At 35.6% G+C, this 23,599-nt stretch overlaps 2 protein-coding genes across 2 annotated transcripts in view; one reads left to right on the forward strand and one right to left on the reverse strand.

Moving 5' to 3' along the window:
• The window catches only part of LOC150077248 (uncharacterized), a 39,324-nt gene extending 28,611 nt beyond the window's left edge, over window positions 1-10,713 (reverse strand). Inside the window, exons 1-2 of the mRNA XM_090385828.1 lie at window positions 10,533-10,713; window positions 4,725-4,774 (exon numbers count right to left, since the gene is read on the reverse strand). Of these exons, the coding sequence (XP_090241954.1) occupies window positions 4,725-4,758 (34 nt within the window). The 5' untranslated portion in view covers window positions 4,759-4,774; window positions 10,533-10,713. The remainder of the gene's footprint in view (window positions 1-4,724; window positions 4,775-10,532) is intronic.
• Window positions 10,714-21,890: 11,177 nt separating this feature from the next.
• On the forward strand, window positions 21,891-22,418 carry LOC150077249 (zinc finger MYM-type protein 1-like). Its single transcript, XM_090385829.1, has one exon. It carries the CDS (start codon window positions 21,891-21,893, stop codon window positions 22,416-22,418), a length of 528 nt encoding a protein of 175 aa, XP_090241955.1.
• Window positions 22,419-23,599: the final 1,181 nt, after the last annotated feature.

The raw sequence follows: 23,599 nt of genomic DNA on the forward strand, positions 1-23,599 counted from the left end.
TGGTTTCCGAGTTTTGAAGGTCTGTCTATGACACTTAACTGTTCACATCACCTTATAGTAATTGTTAAAAATTACTATGAGGTGATTTTCTGCCTGAATACAGGCCTCACATTGACGTCTCATGGACTAGTGAAGATGATGCCAAATTCCTGGCATTTTTCGTATTGTCTCACAACCTGCCACAATTCGATTGCAGAGAGTTTCCACATCAGCTACCGGAGTCGAATACACCAATGACCCTAAAATGGTCCCACAAGAAGAAATCTAGTGGGTTTAAATCAGTGAGCATGGAGGATAGGCAGTTGGTCCACCCCGCTCTACTTCAGGAGTTGTAGATCTTGGTCATCCTCTGTCGGCAGCACGAGGTTCAGAAGGTCTCATGTTCACAAAGGCGGCGATGGATACCTTAAAACGTTTTTCCTGTCTGGACATCTTCGTTCTGGGAACCTTTCGTGGTACAAACAACAAGCCTCCAGAGCACTGCCGTCCGCCAAACCGTACATAAAGTGCACTTGTTGGGTTGTGGGCAGTATGGGTGAAAATCTTGTCATTTATAAGGTTATATCATCAAGAAAGATGAACAGTGGTATAGCTAGAAGTCTCTAAAAGGGGTTTACAAAAATGTGTAAAGAGTTAGAGAAATCAATAACTTGCTTATAAAAGATCTAATTCAATTTATAAGAGAACTTTATCATGTAAGAAAACCACAAGAAAATTAATTAATATATAATTAAACAAAAATTATTAATTTATGAATGAAGAAACCAACAAGCAATTTATGATATTGAAAGAACAAGTGCTACAATTATGATATATATAAAGCCATACATATTATACATGTTTATTTAACTAAATAGGTTATATTTCAAAATGATCATCAAAGGATCACAATAATCAAAATGATTAGTAATTTGTCTAGCTATATTTTTTACATGATTACTGAATAAAAAGATAATTAGTGGCAGTCATATTACATAGCGGATATAAAAAAAGTACACTTATTTTAACTGTCAGTCTGGCATGCCAGTATGAGCTCATTGCATCTGTTCAAAACAATAGAAATTTAGCATATCGTATTGAAATTAATGAATTCATTAAAGAAAGACAATCTAATCACAAAACAGAAAATTACCCAGAATTCTGTTTCTGGGGGATCATACTTAATGGTCATGCTAGTCCATGCTATTATTAAAATCTCATAAGTGTTTGTTTTCTAATGAATATGTACAGTTTGACGTTACTAAAAGAATAGCTATAGGTGAAATGATACTAACCCTTTGTTAGTATCATTTACAAGTGTAACTCTCAGGATTGCACTCTTAAATGTATCTCCTAGATACTCCCCCCCCCCTCATGTGAGCATATATAAAAAATTAATTTTTAGCTCTTTTGTTTTTAATCATTATTTGCAAATTTGTCCATTTCTCATTTTGCATTTGTGCCCCCCCCCCCCATTATACTTCCCTTCGCTCAATTTCCTGCTTTTTGTCCATAATCCCCTCCAAGTAAATAAAAAAAAATTACAGAAAAATATATGTGGATACAAAGAGCCAAGTTATAAGATGCTGTTGGTGCTAGTTAGTTATTTGGTTTTTAGGAGCATTAGCAACTAAGGCCATATTGCTCCGGGATATGCGGTGGTCATTTCCTGGCCTTTCCGCATCCTCCATATTTGGTGGTGACGGGCTCGAACCCCGGTCTAATCAAGAAGCGTGTGCTACGCACTGCTGCTCCTTCCCACCTGGCTACGGAGGCGCCATGCTGTTGGTGCATGTATGTTATCCATAATTCATCTACTCAAGCCCTGAAGGGTGGGTGAAGTGATAAATTAACAGTAGCTAGATGAGCAGTCTTTGTACAGGTCTGTTCATTTCAAAATTGATAAATGCAATCATTTGTGTGTAGTCTATTAAAATATCAATTAGCCTCTTATTACATTAATACATCTCAATAAAAATAGAAAACACTATATCACTGTTTAGAAAAAATTGGTGGGGATAGGTACAGAGAAATATGATTTTGCTCCCAACTTTAAAAAATAACAGAAAAATTCCTAAAAAAAAAAAAAAAAAACCAAGTCTGTCAGATGCCTTGCTATGGTTGAAGAATTAGAACAAAACTGCTGGATTAAACTGAATTATAAAGGTTACTCAGGCATTCATAACTTTTTCAACAATAATAACATAAATATAAACACATCCAGATGGGTGGAGAGGTTCAAAATAATTGCATGCAACTTTTTTTTTTTTAAATCTGCTTTGTTTCTAATAAATGATACTGAAGAGAGTAGAAGTAAAACTTCATAATAAAAATTATTATATGCTGATATTACTTTGGCAATAATGTACTACATATATATTATTACATGCAAGTATATATTACACATTTCATAATTTATATACTATAATAAATATTTTTATGCTGCAACATCAGTATGTCTGGGTATCTGGACATAATGAGTATGTTAGAAGCAGTGTATAAAAACAATGCAGATTATAATGATTTACAAAATTAGACACTCTTGGTCCATATTAAAGGAATTGTTGCAAACTAAACAAGTAGTGCTCAAGACATGCTTACTGCTACCTACATACCAGCAAAATTAAAATATAATAAAAGACAAATGAAATTAAAATTTAAAATTCAAAATAAATAAGCAAACAGGGACCTACACTCACTTAAGTGTGTGCAGTGGCACAGTCTCCTGCATAAGTATAGTGCAACTGCCACTGGAAACAACCCAGGAAACTCCCACTGCATTAATCCCAATGGGCAAATAGAGACACCCAAGGATGTGTCAGTCCTATGGAAATTGCCCAAAAGCATTGGTCACTGTGGTTCCTCTAATTTCTTTACTTTTGTGTTCTTTTCTTCATTCTAAGGGTATCAGAAATGTGTGTTTGTAGTTGGGCTTAATGCAGTCGGGTTGTTTCTGGTAACAGTTGTGCCATACAGGAGACAGTACCGCTGTGCTTACCTGGATGAGTGTAAGCCCATTCACTTATTTATTTTGAATTTCAATCTAAGTTTAATTTCAATTGTCTTTTATTATTATTTTTTAATTTCACTGACATGTAAATAGCAGTAAGCACCTCTTCAGCACTACTCGTTACAGTCTTCAACAATTACTTTAATGTGGTATAACAGTTTAATTTATTAAATCGTTATTTGATTACACTACTATATATAGTTCTGTTAAATATTGGTGAATCAGATTATGTTCTATGAATAGCAGGTAGCACATATAATACATATATAGTTTATTATATGTTCTACTTGGAAATTTCAAGAACATAATCCATTTGCACTTATCTGCTTGATATTCAGATATGTCTTTTTATATAACTATATATAAAAATATATATATTTTTTCCAAGTAAAGTAACCAAACTATAAAGTTCCTTTTTTTTTTTTTTTTTTTTGCTTTTATAAAATGCAATGGAAAATAAGGTACAACTTTTCCAATTTGTGCTATAAAACGTCACAGGTAAAAATTTCAGTTCATGTTATGAAATGGAAGAAAAAGACTGCAATTGTCTTGAATCAACAAATAGGAATGACTACATAGCATATGTCTGCCAAATGACAAGTCTAATTGCCTATTAGACAACTAGAATTGTACTGAAATCACTGAAAAGATGGTTTCAGTTATATTGCAGACTAGGGAATATATCTTAACAGCTAAATTTCCAGCTCGCAACAATAAATAATAAATCACATGCATGGCAAATACATCTTTTGAGGGTTAATTTGTATATGTATGAACAAAAGCATTTATAAATTTCACAACCTTTTTTATCCTCTGATTAGTACTATGCTAAAATGAACCATAATTGTACATCATAGTAGTATTTTTTGTTAAGTTTGTTGTAGAGTAAGTTGATCTTCACACGGATTTCAGAGGCATACAGTGTGGCCACAAATTAATTTTTCTCATTGAATTATTACGAATATTTTTCTCCTTTTTATACTGTGATCACGCCAGTTTCAAAACTTTTTAAAGTAGATGATCATAATCTAAATGTGGCACTTTCTGTCCTTTATTTAGGATTCAGTTTGATACATCATACTTTATAATTAATATTGTGTAATCAACTTTTAGAATAAGCTTCCACCTGATGTTATGGAGGCAGACAGTTTGAATAAAACTAAAGAAGGTTAATTATGAATTTTTTTTTTTTTTTTAACTGGTATTGCATAAGCTTAGCTTCCTTGCATCACGATGCAAATACTAATAAATAAACCTAGCATGAACTTTGCCCTATCGAAAGTTACAATAAAATAATCATAGCCACTAATTCCTCACAGGAAACAAGGCAGAACTTTAAAAAAAATCAGACAGAAATCAATTTTAACCAGCAAATTGCACACATTTTTCTATAAAAGAGCTGTATATCACTACATATAACTGGGTTAATAAGATCTCTCCAGTGCATTCTGTGACTTGCTGCTTGAATGGTCACTGATGTACATAATTATAAAACGTAACAAATCATCATATTTCCTTTGAAAAGTTTAGTAAGTTGCAATTTGGTGGGCAGCATGGCTGGAGAGCGAAAGCCATGTCACTGAGGCCTATTAGTATATACACAGTAGGTTGCTGTGTGTCTGTATATTGATTAAGTACACTTAAGTCTTTAAATGATTACCCAAAAAGTCTGATTCACAGAACTGCAGAGAAGTCAAATAACACTTTAATTATAAAGGCAAAATAAGACACTTACATATTTTGGAGCTTCTTCTTGGTGACCTGTTCATTTTAATTATCAAATCCCTTAAAAGAAAATATATAAAATAAATAACTGTTAACAATATATAATTAATGAGCATGAAGGTGGTAAACCATGAACTGCACAGAGGTGAAATTGGGAATAGACAGTATCTAAACCATATGGAAATGGGGGGAAAAATGAGATGAGGGTTCAGTTGCCACTGGAGACTCGGCAATTTATTCGATTAAGTTACAGTACAGGCTGTGAATATAATAATGTGATGGCTCTTTATATTGAAAAAGTGCTGGAAGTGCAATACAGCTATCAATTGTTGTCCAAATATATCACTGGAAACAGGGCTGTGCCAAGCTATTTTAGTACCCGAGGCAAGAATGAAAAATTGCATCCTCCCCTAAAATATTAAAAAAAAAAAACAACATTTTTAATAAAAAAAAAAATAAAAAAAAAAAAAAAAATATATATATATATATATATATATATATGACTTTTTAAAATACATTTCTGGTACATGTTTTAATAAAAAATTAAAATTGAGGTTATAAAATGACAACCAGTGAAGCGACAACCATTGTGGTCACCCAGATAGCACTGGCATGCAGAGCTCAGTATCTGTACAGTGGCACGACAAAGATTTTCGTCTTGCAAAAGCAAGATGATAAAAGGATTGGAATAATCAAAACAAAATCGAAAACGTTGACAATTATTTAATCTTTCTTTTCGCATTCCGTTCAGCTTTTAATCTGAGGCAAGAGCCTTGTTCATCTTGCCCTTGGCATGACTCTGATTGGAAAGCATCATAAGGAATGCCTTATGATACTTTTCTTCAGGCCAGCTAGAGAACTAAATATTTCCTCTATAAACCCTGTCCTTGATATACCCACAACCAAAAATTACACAGAATAAGGTCCAGACAGCCAGGGGGCTAGGCAGAAACGTTTTACTAGTCAAGCAGTGTCATGGAGCTACATCCCATGTTAAAAGTTGTATCTAAACAATGCTTCTTGAAGAGAGTCATATGGTGTCTGAGAAGATCATAGTAATGCACTCCCATTATGGTACATGTTTTAGGACCATATGATTGAAACTCCTCAAAGAAAAATGGATCCCACTATGAAGTGAGAGTGATTTTAGTTTTTTGGTGCATGAGTAACTAAGGCCATGTGCCAAATCCAATTAGTTGTGAACCCACACCAAACAATAACAAGTGGGTTTCATTGATAACATGTGTGTGGGGAGGGGGGGGGGAATAATTCTCCATATCTGACAATTATGGGCATTCACCCTACCAGAAATAAGCCTCATCAGCCCATAAAATGTTCCAGACTATATTATCTGCTGCCATCCTAACCAGAAGCTGTAAAGAAGTCAAGTGTGATGTCGGGGATCACACGCAGTCAACTTGTGAAGCATCTTATAAGAAAGCCATTGCAGGAGGAATCACCCCCACAGACTAGAATATCTAGTTGTCATAACACTGCTCTGACAGTAGTGGATGAGTTTTTTTTTCCTATGTAAACCCCAAATACGAGAGGTATTAGAACCTATAGTACTTAGTACCGTGCTTGGGTACGTAATGCTGTTCTGACAGTAGTGGATGAGTGTGCATTTCATGTGGTATCAATGGTCTCAGAAATTTCTGCTGCAATTGGCCAGTTTCCTCTACGGGGAGTAGAGATAAAGACCTGATCTTTGAATTTCTATTTTGATCATATAAAAGTATATATGACCAAAGCAGCAACAAAAGCTAACATGAGTTGCTAGTTGTGTGATGAGGTTTGACAAGCATATGATGATGTCACTTTTTGGGATTTTTTTGTGCCTTTCAAATAGTCAATCACAAAGTGTATTTTGGTTTATCTATTGCAGTGCACAGAAATAAAAATATAATATAATTTTCTGGAAAATACCAATGCCTGAAATCTCATTGATTATTTGTCTGATACAGTTTAAGTTTACTTCAATTTTTTTTCTTTTTTCAGTCACTGTCTAAATTTCATCACTAAACAATTCATGGTTTCTCATCTACAGGTAGTCAAAATGATACACTTCAATTATAAGTTATAATTCTATTCTGCAGATAGTGTTAGCATACATTTGTATATACTGAATTGCAAAAGGACTAAAATGCTGAAAATGGATTTCAAAATTCTCTTTGATTATTATTTTTTTTCAATTAATTTGCGTTTGGTAAACAATTTCATTAATTATTTTGACACTGCATACTTGAGAAATACAGTACATTAATATAAAATTAATTGGAAGGTTTGAATGTCAAAATTTCAAATTTAAAAGAAAAGTTTATTTGCATATTACTTGGTGTATTATGGTTCAGAAACCGTGCCTGGAGCTTGGTAAATAAGTCCTAAAACCACATTTACAATAATATAAGTATAGAGGTAAGAACACAATATCACTAAATGTTACTGGTATAGTATAATCATCAATCCAATTCTAAATTGTTAGGTTACAGCACAGTACCAATTACATTAAATGCAAGAAGCTATATGCTATTTTCCTGTTATTTCATTTAAAAATATGAATTTATAAAAATAAATAAAACAAAATTTGATAACTAAAACCAGCATGTTCATATAATTAAGTTATCCAGCAGATACACTAAAAATGTTGTGGAAGCAGGCACTTTGGTATACGAAGTTCACTGACCAGTTGTGTGTGCATGTTTTTTTTTTAAGATAAAGGTTGAAATAAGGAAGGCTAAAATTTTCTTCCTAATTTTAATATTATATTAAAAATAATTTAAAAAAACTAAGTTTTTCAAAAATATACCTTAATTCTGATAAATTCCAATAAAATATAAGGTGTGGCCTTTACCGTTCTTTAAAAATGAGGCATTTTATGTTGCAGGGGTAAAGGCCACATCTTGTATTTTATCGGAATTAAGGTATATTTTTGAAAACCTTGTTTTTTATATTATTTTTTATTTTCTTATTTATTTTTTAAAATTTTTATTAATAGAAATTCTACACATTTTTTTATAAATACAGTATGATTATGTCAAAAGAGATTGGGGAAAAGGTCCAAAACCCGGGTGAGGTATAAATCCAGGTAGCCAATATATAACATGTAATGGCTGCATGGTGCACTGTTTGATAGATTTAGCTCAATTTTGATAGAATGCATAGTCACAAGAATATGTACAAAATTTCAGCCTTCTATCTATTAGAAGTGACCGAAAAGCAATTAGCAGATTTGATGACAGAGCCATTGACTTAATATAAGGTATATAATAACAAGATCCCAAAAAAAAAAAAAAAAAAAAAAAAATTGCTATGGTGAAATCAAAAAGGAACCAGAATTCTGGAAAATTGGCTATTAGTAAAAAGGAACCAATTCCTATCCATTTAATCCTGTGCCAGGCACACCCCCAAAAGAGAGACATCCTGTTTGGGGGTGTGCCTGGCATTACACTTTTTTTTTATTATAAAAATTTAATTTTGCTTTGTTGAATTGAAAATTGTTTTATTAGTTAGAATTTACATTTATTCATTCCACTTTTTGCTGTACACATTTTTTTTACCCTCCTATTATATCCCATATACCCTGCCTCTATTTCTGGATTTGTCTTGCAAATTCCCCTTGGAAGAAAAAAAAAAAAAAAAAAAAACACCACATACAAAGGGTAAAAACAGCCAAACAATAACATGCTGTTGGTGCAGATATATTACCTGCTATTCATATTCCTGAAGGGGGAGGGGACAGGGAAATGATTTATGGTTGCTGATAGTTGATTAAAAAAAATCTCATTCTATCGCAGTCACATACAAAACTCATAATTGAAGAAAAACTGGGAGAAAAAAAAAAAAAAAAAAAAAACCACACAGAAAATACTGTATCATGTTTGGAGGATTTGTTCATTCTCAAAATTTAAGATATAACAGAAATTTTTAAAAAATAACAGTCAGACCTCACATGAGGGACAAATGCTTAAGTTATTTTAAAGGATATATAAACAAGTAATAAAAGTATACGTAATAAAAAGAGTATAAATAGATGTAAATAGATTAAATAGATTTAAATTATTAAACTTATTTACATCTATTTAAATAGATTTAAATAGATGTAAATAAGTTTATCAATTTTAAATAGACAAAACCAGCTGACACGTGATCATTGTCAGAGAGTATCTGACTTGAGTATATAAGGCTTGGTCAGATGGTTAGAAGTGGTAAAAGATGTATGTCATTCATATCTAAAATGCGGAAATTCACTTAAAATATGTCTAATGGTTAAAAGGTGGGTGAATTATAGGTAGCATATCTACACCAATAGCATACTATAATTTGTTTCTTTTTTAACCCACAGTGTATTTTTATGAAAATTTCTAATTTTTTCAAGAAAAGGAGGGAGGGGGCAGGGAACTGTTGCCATGTGGAAAGCAAGAGAAACAGGTATAATAAAAGTTCAGTGAAAGAAGATGTATACAACTAGATTTCAAACAATGGAAAGTTGGGTTAAATTACATAAAATGTAATCAATAATGCACCATTTTTCAATTCAATGAAAAAAAAAAAAATTATCATCATCATGAACTTGGTCCGGCTTAGGTCTTTTAAGACCTGTTCTGTTGTAGCTCTTGGAGGTGGTCTTGACCTTGCCATCGTTGTCTTGGTCAACCAAAAATCTTAAAATTAAAATTTTATTTAAAAAAAAAAAAAAGCATCTGCCAGATGAATCCATTGAACCCTCTTAAGTGTTATATTCAGGGTGCAATGAATCAATGGTAAAAGGTTAGGTTACATTACACAATAGAGTAGCACAACCTAACATAATCATAACAGGTGCACGGTTATGACAGCTACTGTCGTACATTAATGATCAGCTCTCAGTACCATATTAGGATTCACATCATGCTGTCCACAGTTGCATATTGTCCTATGGTAATATAGCATTAGTAGAGGCATATGATGCAAGAAAGCAAGCTTATATAGCACCAGCCAAAAAAAAAAAAAAAAAAAAAAAAAAACTTTCCCATTTCACCCATCCACTGGCTCCATGCGTTTATAGGTAGGGTAGCATAGCTGTAACAGAATCATGAATTGAGGAGAAGAAAGAAAAATGGCCTTGAGATTCAATTAAAAAAAAAAAAAAATGTTGCACCAGGACCCAACCTCATGATGATATGCTGCCAACTGCTATACCAATACGAAGTGTACTAATAGCGCTTACTGACACGTGGTAAGAAAATTACACGGAAAGTAGACAGTGTTTCTGTTCATGCAAATTTATGGATCTTATTCTCACTAAAGGAAATTATAGATTTTATCTTCACAGGGCTTGACAGGTGGTCCCTGGATAGAGAGGTCCAAAGCCATTGTTTATTAGGCTTGTCTAAATCCAGGAATTATATATATATTTATTTATTTAATTTTTATATTAATTTTAACGTCACATTCCCTAACCAATATTGTACTAATAGCAAAAAAAAAAAAAAAAAAAAAAAATCTCGATTGAACTAATTTGAAACAAGAGAAATTGAAGCCAGTCCCTTACAGTCACAGTAAATAGCTAATGAACAGTACCAAGGTATACCTCTATTATGTGCAAATTTTTTCCACGCAAGTAAATTTAAAACGAAGGAATCTCGTTTTAAATTATGGAAGAGTTGCGTTTAAAAGAGTCTCGTTTTAAATTATGCAATGGTATGAATAAAACAAACAGCAAAAAATTGGCAAAATCAGAATACCGCGATGTGAATGTAAAAAAGGTGAGGGAACACGAAGAGCGAAACTAAAAACAGAGAGAGAGAGATTGCATTCATGATAAATACATTAAGTGTACCTTTCCACCAGCCACTGAATATCTCCCTTCTGATAACTGTTTCTTTCATAAACACGATAAAATAAGCAAAGGCAAATCGGTGCCACAACTAAAAACACATTCAAAAGACAGCGGGATTCCCTCCTTATATACAATACAGGAAACAGTGCAGTCCAATGCGGACACCGGTCAAAATATAAGCGATCTGTGATATTTATAGAAATTTTTATATTAATATATTAATACCAGATGTAACAGAAGCAGAAGACGCATGGGTTTGTACAACGAAAAAAAGTGAGTTAAAAAAAAAAAAAAAAAAAGTAACGATTGCATTTGGTAGGTATAAAGGCCATCCTATTAGCCAAATTAGCTGGTATAGTTGAATAGCTGAATTTTATTATTATTATTGTTATTATTAGCCATATGGTGCAAGGAAGCCTGCGGCTTATGCTACACCCGCCAAAAAAAATGTGAATTACCCTGTGAGAGAGAGAGAGAGAAAGGAATCACAAAGAAAGAGAAGAATTATGATATCTAGCTCAGAACGCTGGGAGTGCCAAGCCCATACCGGTTAGGGGCGTTCCTAGAGTATATGGCGCCCTGGTGCCAATTGAAATTTGCTGGGCCAAGTTAAAATCTTCTTCATATGTGTATGTAAGTTTCAGATTTTCAGGCGCCCCTTGAACGTTGGCGCCCGGGTGCAGTGCAGCACTTCACCCTGGGGAAGGCTCGCCCCTGGTACCAGTATTAGTAGCGGCAAATGATGCAAAAAAAAAAAAAACCTTGTACAGGACTAAATACCAGAGATGCAGAGTCAAAAAGAAAAAAAAAAAAAACTTGCATATATAAATATAATAAAAAAAAATACAATTATTTTAATAGATCTGTTTAAGCACATACTTTGCAATACAAAGATCGCTTTAAAAATTTACAGAGGACATGCGAGGACCCCCTCTATGGTGAGGCCCGAGGCTAGCACCTCATGCGCATATTTATAAGTACGGCCCTGCTTGTACTTCAAAAACAAAATTTGCCATTTCACCTATCCACCCCTCGAATAGTTTATTTAGTTCTTGCTTTGGTTTATTCAAGCTATCCACTTCCAAAACAACGTATGGTAGCTTTCCAGCAATGACCACCTATTGGCTGAAGGCATTTTTTCGCACATCTATTCTGCGACTGTCCTTCTTCAAATTGAATTCATGCACCATCACGTGTGTAAAAAACTATTATACAGGGTGATCCAGGAGGAACAGTAAATATTTTTGGGAGGTTATAGTATTGATTATTATGAATAAAAAAGTTCATATAAACATGTGTCCAATATTCAATGGATTCGGAAATACAGCTGTTTGAAACTGGCGCGCACAGCTCCCTGAATCAGATGTGACCAACAAGCAATCAAGCCTGAAGCTTGTGCTGCATCAGCCAAAAAAAAAAAATTCTTGAGTTACCCTGAGAGAGAGAGAGAGAGAGAGAGAGAGAGAGAGAGAGAGAGAGAGAGAGAGAGAGAGAGAGAGAGAGAGAGAGAGAGAAAAGTAGAAGGAAATCACCAAGAAAGAGAAGAATGATGATATCCAGCTCAGGACCCTGGGTGAGCCAAGCCCATACTCACCAGATGTGAGTCCCTGGGGATAAATGCTCAATATGCCGATATGGTGTTTGTCTACGGTTTTTGTGGTGGAAGTGCTACTGCATGCGTGTAGAGAATACTGTCGATGGTTTCATAACCTCAGAATACTGGATTCAAGAGCGTTTACTAGTGTTTACACCAAACTGCGTGAGACTGGTATAGCCCAAGGCTATTGCTCAGCCAACCAAAAAAAAAAAGAAATAAAAAATCTGAGTTATCATGAGAGAGAGAAAATTGAGAAACAAAAGATTGACAAAAAAATTTGTCATGATTTTTTTGTGGTTTTTTTTATTTTTTTATTAATGATATATAGAATTTTTTTCTAGCAGGGTTAAGAAGGTAATTATCCCCTTGTATAAGAATAGTCAGGCCTCATTTTTGGAAGGAAGTAGAGTTGCTGGAACGAGTGCGGCGAAGGGCAACGAGACTGGTGAGTGTAAAAAATAGCGGTACTCTTTCCAAGAAAGGCTTCAGTACTGCAAATTGAAGCGTCTGACGATTAGGCACCTGTGAGGTGATCTGATTGAGGTGTTTAAGGCTTTGAAGGATTGAGCAAGTTCAATACCGATGTGATTCGTCCTCTTGCTCAGACTACACAAGTGGTGGGGGTACAAATTTAAATTGAGGAAGGATAGTTGCAGATAGATGTGCTGAAGAATAGATGTTTCTCCTTTAGCCAGCGGTTAGTTGATTGCCAGAAGAAACTTCCATCTGTTGTGGAAGTTGACAGCTAAAATAAATTGAGGGAAGAGCTAGACAAACCATTGGAACGAAAGAATAGAAATGGGAATTTTTTTTTTTTTTTTTTTGGCAGGTGCTGTTTAAGCTTGCTCTCTTGTATCATATACCACATACCACTATCAATGCTAATGTTAATTTACACCAGATTTTAAGGCAAATATTTGGTGACATTTACACATTACATGATACGTTCTAAGATTATTTGTTACGTGCTTTTGTGTTTATGTTAATTATGCAAGCCTTTATAATTTTCAGCTAATCAAAAGTTGTTTTTATTTTCAGATCCTTGTTCAAATCGAAAAATCGTTCGTACTTATACAGGGTGTTTCAGTTAAACGTTTCAGAACTTCTAAGAGGGGTAGGGTACATCCTGACAACTCGAAATCATATAGCAATATGGGGTCGGAAATACTTTCCTGAAGCGGTGTTGTACACAGAAGCACCATAAAAAGAAAAGAGACCGTAAGTGAGAAATCGTTTTAATAATACATGAAAAGAAGCAAAAGGTACATGGATTAAAGTAAGTGTTCGAAGTTTCTTCAACCTCGTATTGCTTTCGCACAGTGGTACCTTGGAAAATGTGCTACAAATCCCCTTTTTCCTGCTGAAGTGTTGTTTTCCGATGAGGCATCCTTCACAAGGGAAGGAATTTTCAACACGCATAACGACCATATCTGGGCGGTCGAGAACCCGCATGCAATACGACGTCGTGCAGCACAGATTCGATTTTCGGTCAATGTATGGGCCGGTATTATGGGAGATCACCTCATCGGACCTTACCTGTTACCGTGTCGTCTAACCGGACTTATCTACTTGATCTTTCTGCAGCAAGTATTGCCACAACTTTTGAGAGATGAACAGATTTCTGCATCGACTCAACAGACAATGTGGTTCCAACACGATGGCGCCCCTGCCCATTATAGCGGAGATGTTCGTAACTACCTGGATGTCACATTTGGTCAACAGTGGATCGGACGTGGTGGTCCCGTGCGTTGGCCTGCTCGGTCACCCGACCTATCATGTCTTGATTTTTATTTCTGAGGTCATATGAAATCGCTAGTTTATGACACCCCTGTTGACAATGCTGAGGAGCTGGTTGCAAGAATCGCAGTAGCTGCCGAAGAAATTCGAAATTCGCCTGGAGTATTCCAGAATGTTTGGATGTCCATGCATCGGAGATGTGAGGCGTGCATTGTACCCCGTGGAAGAAACTTCGAACACTTACTTTAATCCATGTACCTTTTGCTTCTTTTCATGTATTATTAAAACGATTTCTCACTTACGGTCTCTTCTTTTTATGGTGCTTCTGGTTACAACACCGCTTCAGGAAAGCATTTCCGACCCCACATTGCTATATGCTTTCGAGTTGTCAGGATGTACCCTACACCTCTTAGAAGTTCTGAAACGTTTAACTGAAACACCCTGCATAAACCTGGATTTCTTAAATATGGCTTCACTGGTATTAAAGAACGATGAGAAGCGTCTCGTGTATTGTGCGCAGCGGTATGGAAGCCTTGGCGAATTTATCAATGAAAGAAAACAAATTAAAATGTCATTTAACTACAATGCATTCAAATTTCATTAGAAACACCATGAGTTATTGGAAAGCCAGAGAGGCAGGGGCTAAGCGAATGAGTCTTGATGCCCCTTCAACTTCTGTGATTTGTTCTTTGGAAAAGCATCAGCAGCCTTTTTGAAGTTGCGTGGAAAACAGTAGGTTGTAAAAGACTTCATGACATCGCAGAAAGTTTGAAGCCTGCTGCCATTGAAATAGCTAAGGCAGTTTGTTGAGAGGAAGCAGCAAAACATTTCGAATTGATACTGCTCTCCAACACAGTATCAAATAGCGATTTGTTCTTAATTCCGTGGATATTTTTGAATAAGTTATCTGGAACTTAAAAAAAGCATCAAATGGATGAATCTACCGTTTTTGCAGATAACGAGCAGCATAAATTTAATAATGAGCAGCATATTGCAGATAAATTTCGTACAGTACGAAGGTGATAAAACAAGAGGTGAAGACATCGTTCAAACTGTTGATAATTTTTTTAATAACCATACCCTCGATTGGAAAAATGCTTAGCTATCTGTAATGCTGGAACGTCCTCCATCACGAAAAGCCGCGTTGCATTTTTTTGACCGTGGAGTGCAAGTGATCACCCAGACTGAGTACACTCATAGACGCGATCAGGTAGCCAGGATAATACATCAGAAGCTAGCGAGGACATACCAGTTGACCAAAGAAAGTGTACCATACTACAAATACGGCGCCTCCGTAGCCAGGTGGGAAGGAGCAGCAGTGCGTAGCACACGCTTCTTGATTAGACCGGGGTTCGAGCCCGTCACCACCAAATATGGAGGATGCGGAAAGGTCAGGGAATGACCACCGCATATCCCGGAGCAATATGGCCTTAGTTGCTAATGCTCCTAAAAACCAAAAAACAAACAAAAAAAAAACTACAAATACGAACCACAGGCCTTACTAGAGACCCCAACCCGCAGGCTGTACTGGGACCGCGCCATAATAACGGATAAGACCATCCTGCACAACAGACCGGACATAACCCTTGTGGACAAGATGGAAAAGGCTACCTACCTAATTGACATAGCGGTGTCCAACACTAGCAATGTCTAGAAAACCAAGAGGAAAAAATTAGGAAGTACACGAACCTGAGCCATGAGGTCAAGGAGATGTGGCATATGCAAGAAGTAACGATCATCCCGATCATCGTGTCAATGACCGGTATAGTGCCAAAGATCCTACATAGCAGCCTAGCAGCAATAGGACTCCCAGAGAACACCTACAAGGAACTCCAGAAAGTCGTAAACTTGAACACCTGTAGGATAGTAAGAGAGTTCCTCGACCAACAGTAACACCAGACATTACAACCACTTGTACTTGATAGCAGTAGCCGTTACGGAGTGGAAACCCCCAATCAGAGAAAAGTATTATAAGAGCAACAACAACAATAATAATAATAATAATAATAATCATTTCTTATGCATATAGAAAATTTGGCTAGCGAAACTGACATATTTAAGTGACAAAAATTTAATCATCTCAATGAATTTAATTCCAGTATGGAGGGCCGTTACCAAACTATGGTTGACATTGGTGGGAATATTTCTTCTTTCAAAAAGAAGCTTAATCTTTGGAGTGAAAAAATGTCAAAAGGTAAAAAAGGGTAAAATTTCTGCATTCCCGACATAAAATTCAATGTTGGAAGGTGCTTATGAAATATCTCTGGCCTACATAGAATCCATTTTTCAGTGACATTTAAAAAACATCCGACATGAAATGAATCGAGGTATACCAGAGACTGATGAGTTCCAAAGTAAGCGTTGGTTTAGAAATCCATTTATGTCACGGAATTTGGAGATGATATTATTTGATTTAAAGAAGAACTTACCGATCTGCAAGAAAATCAAATTCAAATAACAAAATTAGCTCTGCTTCCGTGATCAAGCTTTTGGGCTACGCTACAAGACAAGGCAATGGTTAGCTAAGAAGCTGAAAAAAAAAAAAAAAAAAAAAAATCTGTTACCCTTTCCTACGACTTATCTCTGTGAAGCAGGATTTTCGAGTGTCGTGCCATCAGAACTAAGCCATGAAATAAACTTGATCCTCATTACAACCACCTCTCGCTTCATTACGCTCTCGCCATAAATGTGAAACCACGATTTGACAAACCATTAAGAAAATCAAACGGCATCACAGAAGTAATTAAAAAACAAAGGTTGAAATTTAAAAACCGCTTTTTTGTGCAAATTTGATAATTTTTTTTTATTTCTGTTAATTTTAGTGATATATGAGTGAAAAAATGTGCAATGACTATGCATCTTCAAAAATTCATAATATAAGAATGACGTTCTCATGACTTGACCATCATGCAAGTACCTCAAGCAGATTAAAAAAAAAAATATGATATCAGAGTCCCCTGTAAATGATTACATCTACTCATATATTTATTTTGTCTGTAAATTGCGTGTGTTCTCTGGTCGATTTGCCTGTTTCTGAACAAAAAAACCCAGTTTCTGGGGGTGGGGGAACCGTTGCTATCTACACCTAACTGAACCTCAGAGTGAAAAAAGCCCATTAAAGTTCCTCGGAAATTAAACCGGGGCCTTTTCCACCCGGTGTGGGGAGGACGGTGACGATACCACTGGGCTACCCGCGCAGACTACCAACCGGACAGCGATATTAGCACAAATCACTGCCGAATTAAACGAGGGAGGTGTCAGAAACGTCTCCACCAAAACCATCAGGCGATCATTGGCCACTATAGGTTATGGGAACCGCCGACCCATCAGAGTCCCATTGCTAACACTACGACACAGGACTCTATGCCTCAACTGGGTGAAAGAACATCGGCACTGGACCTTGGATGATTGGAGACGGGTCTCCTGGTCCGATGAGTCCCGTTTCCAGTTATTTCGAGCGACGAGAGGGTGCGTATCTGGCGGAAACTGCACGAAGCTATGCACCCACCGTCCACCTGCCTGAACAAGGAACTGTTCAGGCAAGTGGACGGTCGGTAATGGTCTGGGGCGTGTTCAAGTGGCACACGTTGGGACCTCTGGTACGTCTGGACGCATCTCTAAGTGGTCCAAGTTATGTGTCCATCCTTGCAGACCACCTGCATCGCTTCATGGTCATCGTGCACCCACAGCGCAATGGACTCTTCCAGCAGGACAACGCGCCTCCTCCACAGAGCCGTCGTGACTACAACATGGTTTGAAGAACATTCCACAGATTTTACCACCATGGAATGGCTTTCCCGTTCACGAACCCTGTGGAGACTCTTTGGGATGCTGTGGAAAGGTCCGTTGAAGCTTTGGATCCTCCACCCAGGAATGCGACGAAATTATGGACAGCAGTGCAGCAGGTATGGATGGAAATACCTGTGGCATACTTTATTGAACAAGTCGACTCAATGCCACGCTGTGTGACTGCCCTTATGCGGGTGAAAGGTGGGCCTACCCGTTACTAGGTAGGTATCCCGTGATTTCTGTCCACTCTGTGTAGTTATAGCGTGCTCTTCTTTCGCTATGTTACCTGTTGAATCTATTTGAACATTTACATCGTGGTAGTTTCATTTTTAGACTCGATAAATTAATAAAACTCTGTGTGTGTGTGTGTGGTTTAGTGGGAATTAAAAACCCTGTATGTGAATGTAAAGCTCGTTAGTTCATTAAAAACCTGGTATTTATGTACATGTGCTTCTTATTTATAATTAAATGTGAAACTAATTTGAAACAGGTACTTATCAGACATATGATGCTATTTGTCCTTTTAATGTCCATATTGTTTTATATTTAATCACAGGTATCTTATATTGCTATTGTAGACAGACAACTTGTGTGATCGAAACCCGCTAATGTTCGTAAAATCGGGCAAATGCTAAACTATTGTTATTTTCTCTTGTACAGAATCTGAGTCCTCATTTTGAATTTAACCAAATAGAAATAGAATAATAAATAGGAATTAAGAAATTTTTAAAAATATTAAAATTTTGAAATATTATATTTGAAGTCAGGAAATCTCTTACCCGGGACATTTTTCAGGAAAAACTGCATCCGTGTAAGATGTAATCAGAATAGATGGAAATTATTTCAAAGACTTGCTTAAAGATGGAAGAACCATGCAACAAGACAAAGGAATAAAAACAAGCTTTAACCCTAAATCCATGCATGGCGAATAATTGAAAGTATAATTATAACTATTATTATTATTATTATTATTATTATTATTATTATTATTATTATTATTAGGAAGCTGAGGCTTATGCCTCACCAGCCAAAAAAAAAAAAAAAAAAAAGAAGAAAATACCCCGAAGCACCTTGAGAGAGAGAGAGAGAGAGAGAGAGAGAGAGAGAGAGAGAGAGAGAGAGAGATTCAAAAGCAGAAGAGAATCACCAATTAAGAGAAGAATGATGATATCCAGCTCAGGACCTTAGTTGTGCTGCCAAGCCCATACTCACTAGTTGGGAGCCCTTGGGGTTATTTGGAGAAGATCTTAATTCCTATTTATTATTCTATTTCTGTTTGGTTAAATTCAAAACATTGATTTAAATTCAAAATGAGGGCTCAGATTCCCTACAAGAGAAAATCATAACAGTTCAGCATTTGTAATATTTTACGAATATTAGCGGGTTTCGATCATATAAGTTGTCTGTCAACATGTGTTTTTTGTTGTTGATAAGTTATACCCATGTGCTCTAACTTTGACTGATACACTTTACCATCGCATGTATTTTCTATAATGGATCTGTACCCATTAATAAATATATTTATGTTATGCTATACCCGGCTTTTTAATTTTTTTACATTTTTCTTCTCTCTTAACTGACACGTTGTGACGCCAGGCAAATTATTTTCCAAATTTTGAGTCTCGGAAAAAATGTTGGTAACTACTATTCTAGATAATTTCAAATGAAATAGCTTGATGAGTATGAGTGGTTGTCTTATTGATAGCTGAAAGAGGGTTCCTTTTGTAAATACTATGCATTATTATTATTTTTTTAAAATAAAGATGATGCTGGAAAACACAATCATAAGCCTCATCATCTCGAATTGAGACAGTGCGTGCTCCACTGGAACTTGCCCTCCTTCCTGTGGTGTTGACGAGTACCCAGAATCATCTCTCCAGGTGGCTGATCCTTCTGGGCAGCCAAGTGAGCACAGCAACAAAGCAAGACAACACAACACACATAAACTTAAACCTACAAATCAAATTATTATATTAGGGTCACCAGTAAATGATTACATCTACCCATATATGTATTATGTCTGTAAATTGCGTGTGTCCTCTGGTCGATTTGCCTGTTGTGCTGGACGAAAACTGCCCAGTTTCTGGGGGGAAGGCTTACGATCTACGCCTGAGACCCACTAACTCAGTCACGGAGTGAAAAAAGCCCATTAAAGTTCCTCGCGTCATCGAGGGAATTCGAACGCTGGCCGTTTCTACCTGGTGTGGGGAGGACGGTGACGATACCACTGTGCTAACCGCGCAGACACCTAAACCTACAAACAAATTTATTTTTAGGCCACCCGAATAATTAAATTAATCTGCCGTGCTGTGTGTCGTATGTCTGTTAATTGCGTGTGTTCTGTGGCCGATTTGTCTGTTTTGGTTTTCGAAAAACCCCAGTTTCTGAGGGGAAAAACCTTGCCATCTACGCCTAAGACCGAGTAACTCAGCTACGGAGTGAAAAAAGCCCATTAAAGTTCCTCGCGTCATCGACGGGATTCGAACCCGGGCCTTTTCCACCTGGTGTGGGGGAAGATGGTGACAATACCACTGTGTTACCCGCGCAGACTCCTAAACCTACACTAGTAATCACATTTCTGGACCATTTACAATGGTACTGTTCTTCACAGCGACATGACGCGGATTTAAACTGAGATTGCAGAAGCCGCCCTTTACAAAATCACGTCCACATGTTTCCACTCTCTGTTTCATAGATGTCCTGTTTCTGCTGCATGCCCTTTTCTATAGACACTTCCATCTTCACAATTCTTCTGAATCTGCTTCTATAATTCTCTCTCTCTCTCTCTCTCTCTCTCTCTCTCTCTCTCTCTCTTTCTCTTCCAAAACAGTCCGAATTCGTGGCGCAACCAGCCAGCCAGCGTAGCGAAACTCGAAAAATCTTATTCGAGGGATACAATTATCAACATCGGAAAATAGGTTGAATGGATTGATTTTGTTTTCTATTTACAGAGACTTCTATGCGACTGATTATGAAGCTATTGAAAAATTTGCAAGTGTGCCAAGGAAACAGAATCTATAGAATACTTATTACAAAGTTAAGTTTTGGCTCTTTCCAAACTAGGTAAATAATGATTGTTTATTATTATTTATGTTATAATATTAAATGTGTGTGGACTAAATGTAACAAAGGCATTTTAAAATAACTCGTAATATTTTATAAAAAAATTTAAACATAAATTTTAAAAAATATATATTTAAAAAATATAAATTCAAATAATAAATCACTTATTTAATCCATTTATGCTGGAAAAATGAAATTTGGCTAATTTAAAAGTTCCTGAATTTAACATAAAATCCGAAATTTTTTATATTATTATTATTATTAGCCAGGGCCAGCTCTAGTCTTAGGAACAAGAGGCACCGGCCTAGGGGTGCAATGGCTTTGGGGTGCCAACATCTTAAAAAAAAAGTACAGTAATAGTATTAAAGAGGACCAGAGAGTCGAAGCATTGGTGGTATAAGCAGTGCCCTCTAAAAGCCGTATTGCAAGGGGCTTCTTTTTTTAGCATTTTTTTGTTTTTGGTTGCCTATTTGATTTTTCGTACAAGTCATTACATGGGTCTCCGTTTTGATCAAAAATTTTATTTTTGGGGCGCCTATTTTACTTTTTTGCACGAACTCCGTTTTATCACGCTACAGCTGTGAACCAGTCTGGGGCATTCAATAAACTAGAAAAATTAAATAACCTGTTAATCAATTAATTATTAGTTAACTAAGCAGTTAACTGTATTAATAGGTCTTTGTCAAACAGGAGGTACTGCTAACGCTTTGCCCTATATAATAGTCTGCAAACTGGATGGAATAATACGAAAATTAGACCGGAAACAAGTTGTAATGACGACTCTTCTGCGATACATTTTATTACTGTTACAATAAATGATGCTAAGCAAAGTATTTATTTTGGGGAGACTCTTGCTCTTTTATGGACCAAACACTACTATTTACAACATTATGAATTGTTTGTTATTTTGATATTAAAGGTCGCTACCAAAGAATATCAGTGAAACATCTAAGGAATACTTAATTGCTTATACCACGTGGAAAGACTTTATAAGAGAATTGAATATAACTGTTGACAGCGCTTTTCAAAAACAGACTAACGAAAATATAAAACAAAGGAGAAATGTCATAGAAAGGATTATTTCGATCATAAAGTTTCACGGTTCATAAAATATCGCATTACGTGGATAATCAGACAGATTGTACGAAGATAACAACGGAAATTTTTTAAAAATGATTGAACTGTTAGCAGAGTACGACCCCGTTATGAAAGAACACTTAAGGAAAATCACAAATAGTGAAATTCATCAACATTATTTGGGCAAAAATGTTCAAAACGAAATTATTAATCTGCTAAATACTGCAATTAAAGATAGAATTGTAACAAAGTTGAAAAAAAGTAAATATTATTCTACAATTGTCGATTGCACGCCAGATCTCTCACATACTGAGCAAATGACAATAATGGTTCATTTTATAAATATACCACCTTTTCCAAATCAAGAAGGAAAATATATCGAAATATGTAAACATTTTTTAGGATTCATAAATATAAATGATAGCACAGGTAATGGAATGACAGAAAAAATATTTGAAGTTTCACAGAAGTATGATCTTTCATTGTGTGATCTAAGAGGTCAAGGATATGACAACGGCTCCAATACGGAAGGAAAACAGTGGTGTTCAGAGTCGCATATTGTCCTTGTATCCGAGAGCGTTCTTCGTTCCGTGTTCCTCTCACACATTAAATTTAATGGTTAATGATGCAGCTACCTGTTGTGTAGAAGCTGTGTCTTTTTTTTTTGATATTGTACAACACCTTTATACTTTTTCCGCGTCATCTACACAGAGATGGAATGTTTTAAAACAAAATATTAAAGAATTAACCTTAAAACCTCTTAGTAATATTCGATGGTCCAGCCGAATAGATTCGCTCAAACCATTAAGATATTAACTGGAACAAATAATTTAATCTTTGGAAAGTTTTGTGAATGTGCAACAGCCAATCGAAACTTCAACAATTTCCAAAAACAAATCTGAAGCAAACGTCTTGCTCAAGAACATTGCAAATTTTAAATTCATTTGTTCATTAATTATTTGGCATGACGTATTAACCAACATAAATATAACAAGTAAAGCTTTACAAGAAGTCGGACTAAATTGAGAAAATGCAAATTCGCTTATTGCTAGTTCGTCGCAATATCTTCATAATTATAGGTGAGACGAAAAGTTTAAAAATATTTTGTTGGAAGCAGAAGATATTGCAATAAAATCAGATATTGAAAAAATTAGAACATGGAGGCGAAAAGTAATGTTTCCCTTCGAAAATAAAGATGAAGCAATATGCGATGAAGAAGAAAATTTTAAAATAACTTTTTTTTTGGAACATTTTAGACCACGCCATCACTGCTTTGAAGGATCATTTTGATTTGTTAGCGAAACACAATAATAATTTTAATATTCTTTTGAATTTAAATAAATGTAAATCTATGAATGAGAGAATTTAAAACATTGTATGAATTTGGAAATGCTTTTAACAGCAAAAAAAGAAAAAGATATCGGAAACGGATTTGCTTCACGAAATTAGATATCTTCACTGTTCATATTCGAATGAAGAAATGTCACCGGCGAAAATTCTCCAATTCATTTGTGATCAGCATCTTCCTTTCCAAACCTATTCATTGCTATCCGCATTTTCCTAAAATTGCTGTCTATGTGGCTAGCGCGGAAAGGAGTTTTTCGAAACTGAAATTTATTAAATTTTCGAAAAACTTTAATAAATTTCTTTTAATAATAAACCGTCTTTAATAGACGGTTTAACAATATTATCGATTGAACGAGATATTTTAAAAGAACTTGATATGGAAGAATTGATAACAAATTTTGCGACAGTAAAAGCTAGAAAAGTTTTAATTTAGTTAAAAAATTGTTTTTTGCTACGA

Source organism: Mastigoproctus giganteus, chromosome 12 (assembly GCF_048544385.1).
Source record: "Mastigoproctus giganteus isolate SK-2022 chromosome 12, ASM4854438v1, whole genome shotgun sequence".
Classification (NCBI taxonomy): domain Eukaryota; kingdom Metazoa; phylum Arthropoda; class Arachnida; order Uropygi; family Thelyphonidae; genus Mastigoproctus; species Mastigoproctus giganteus.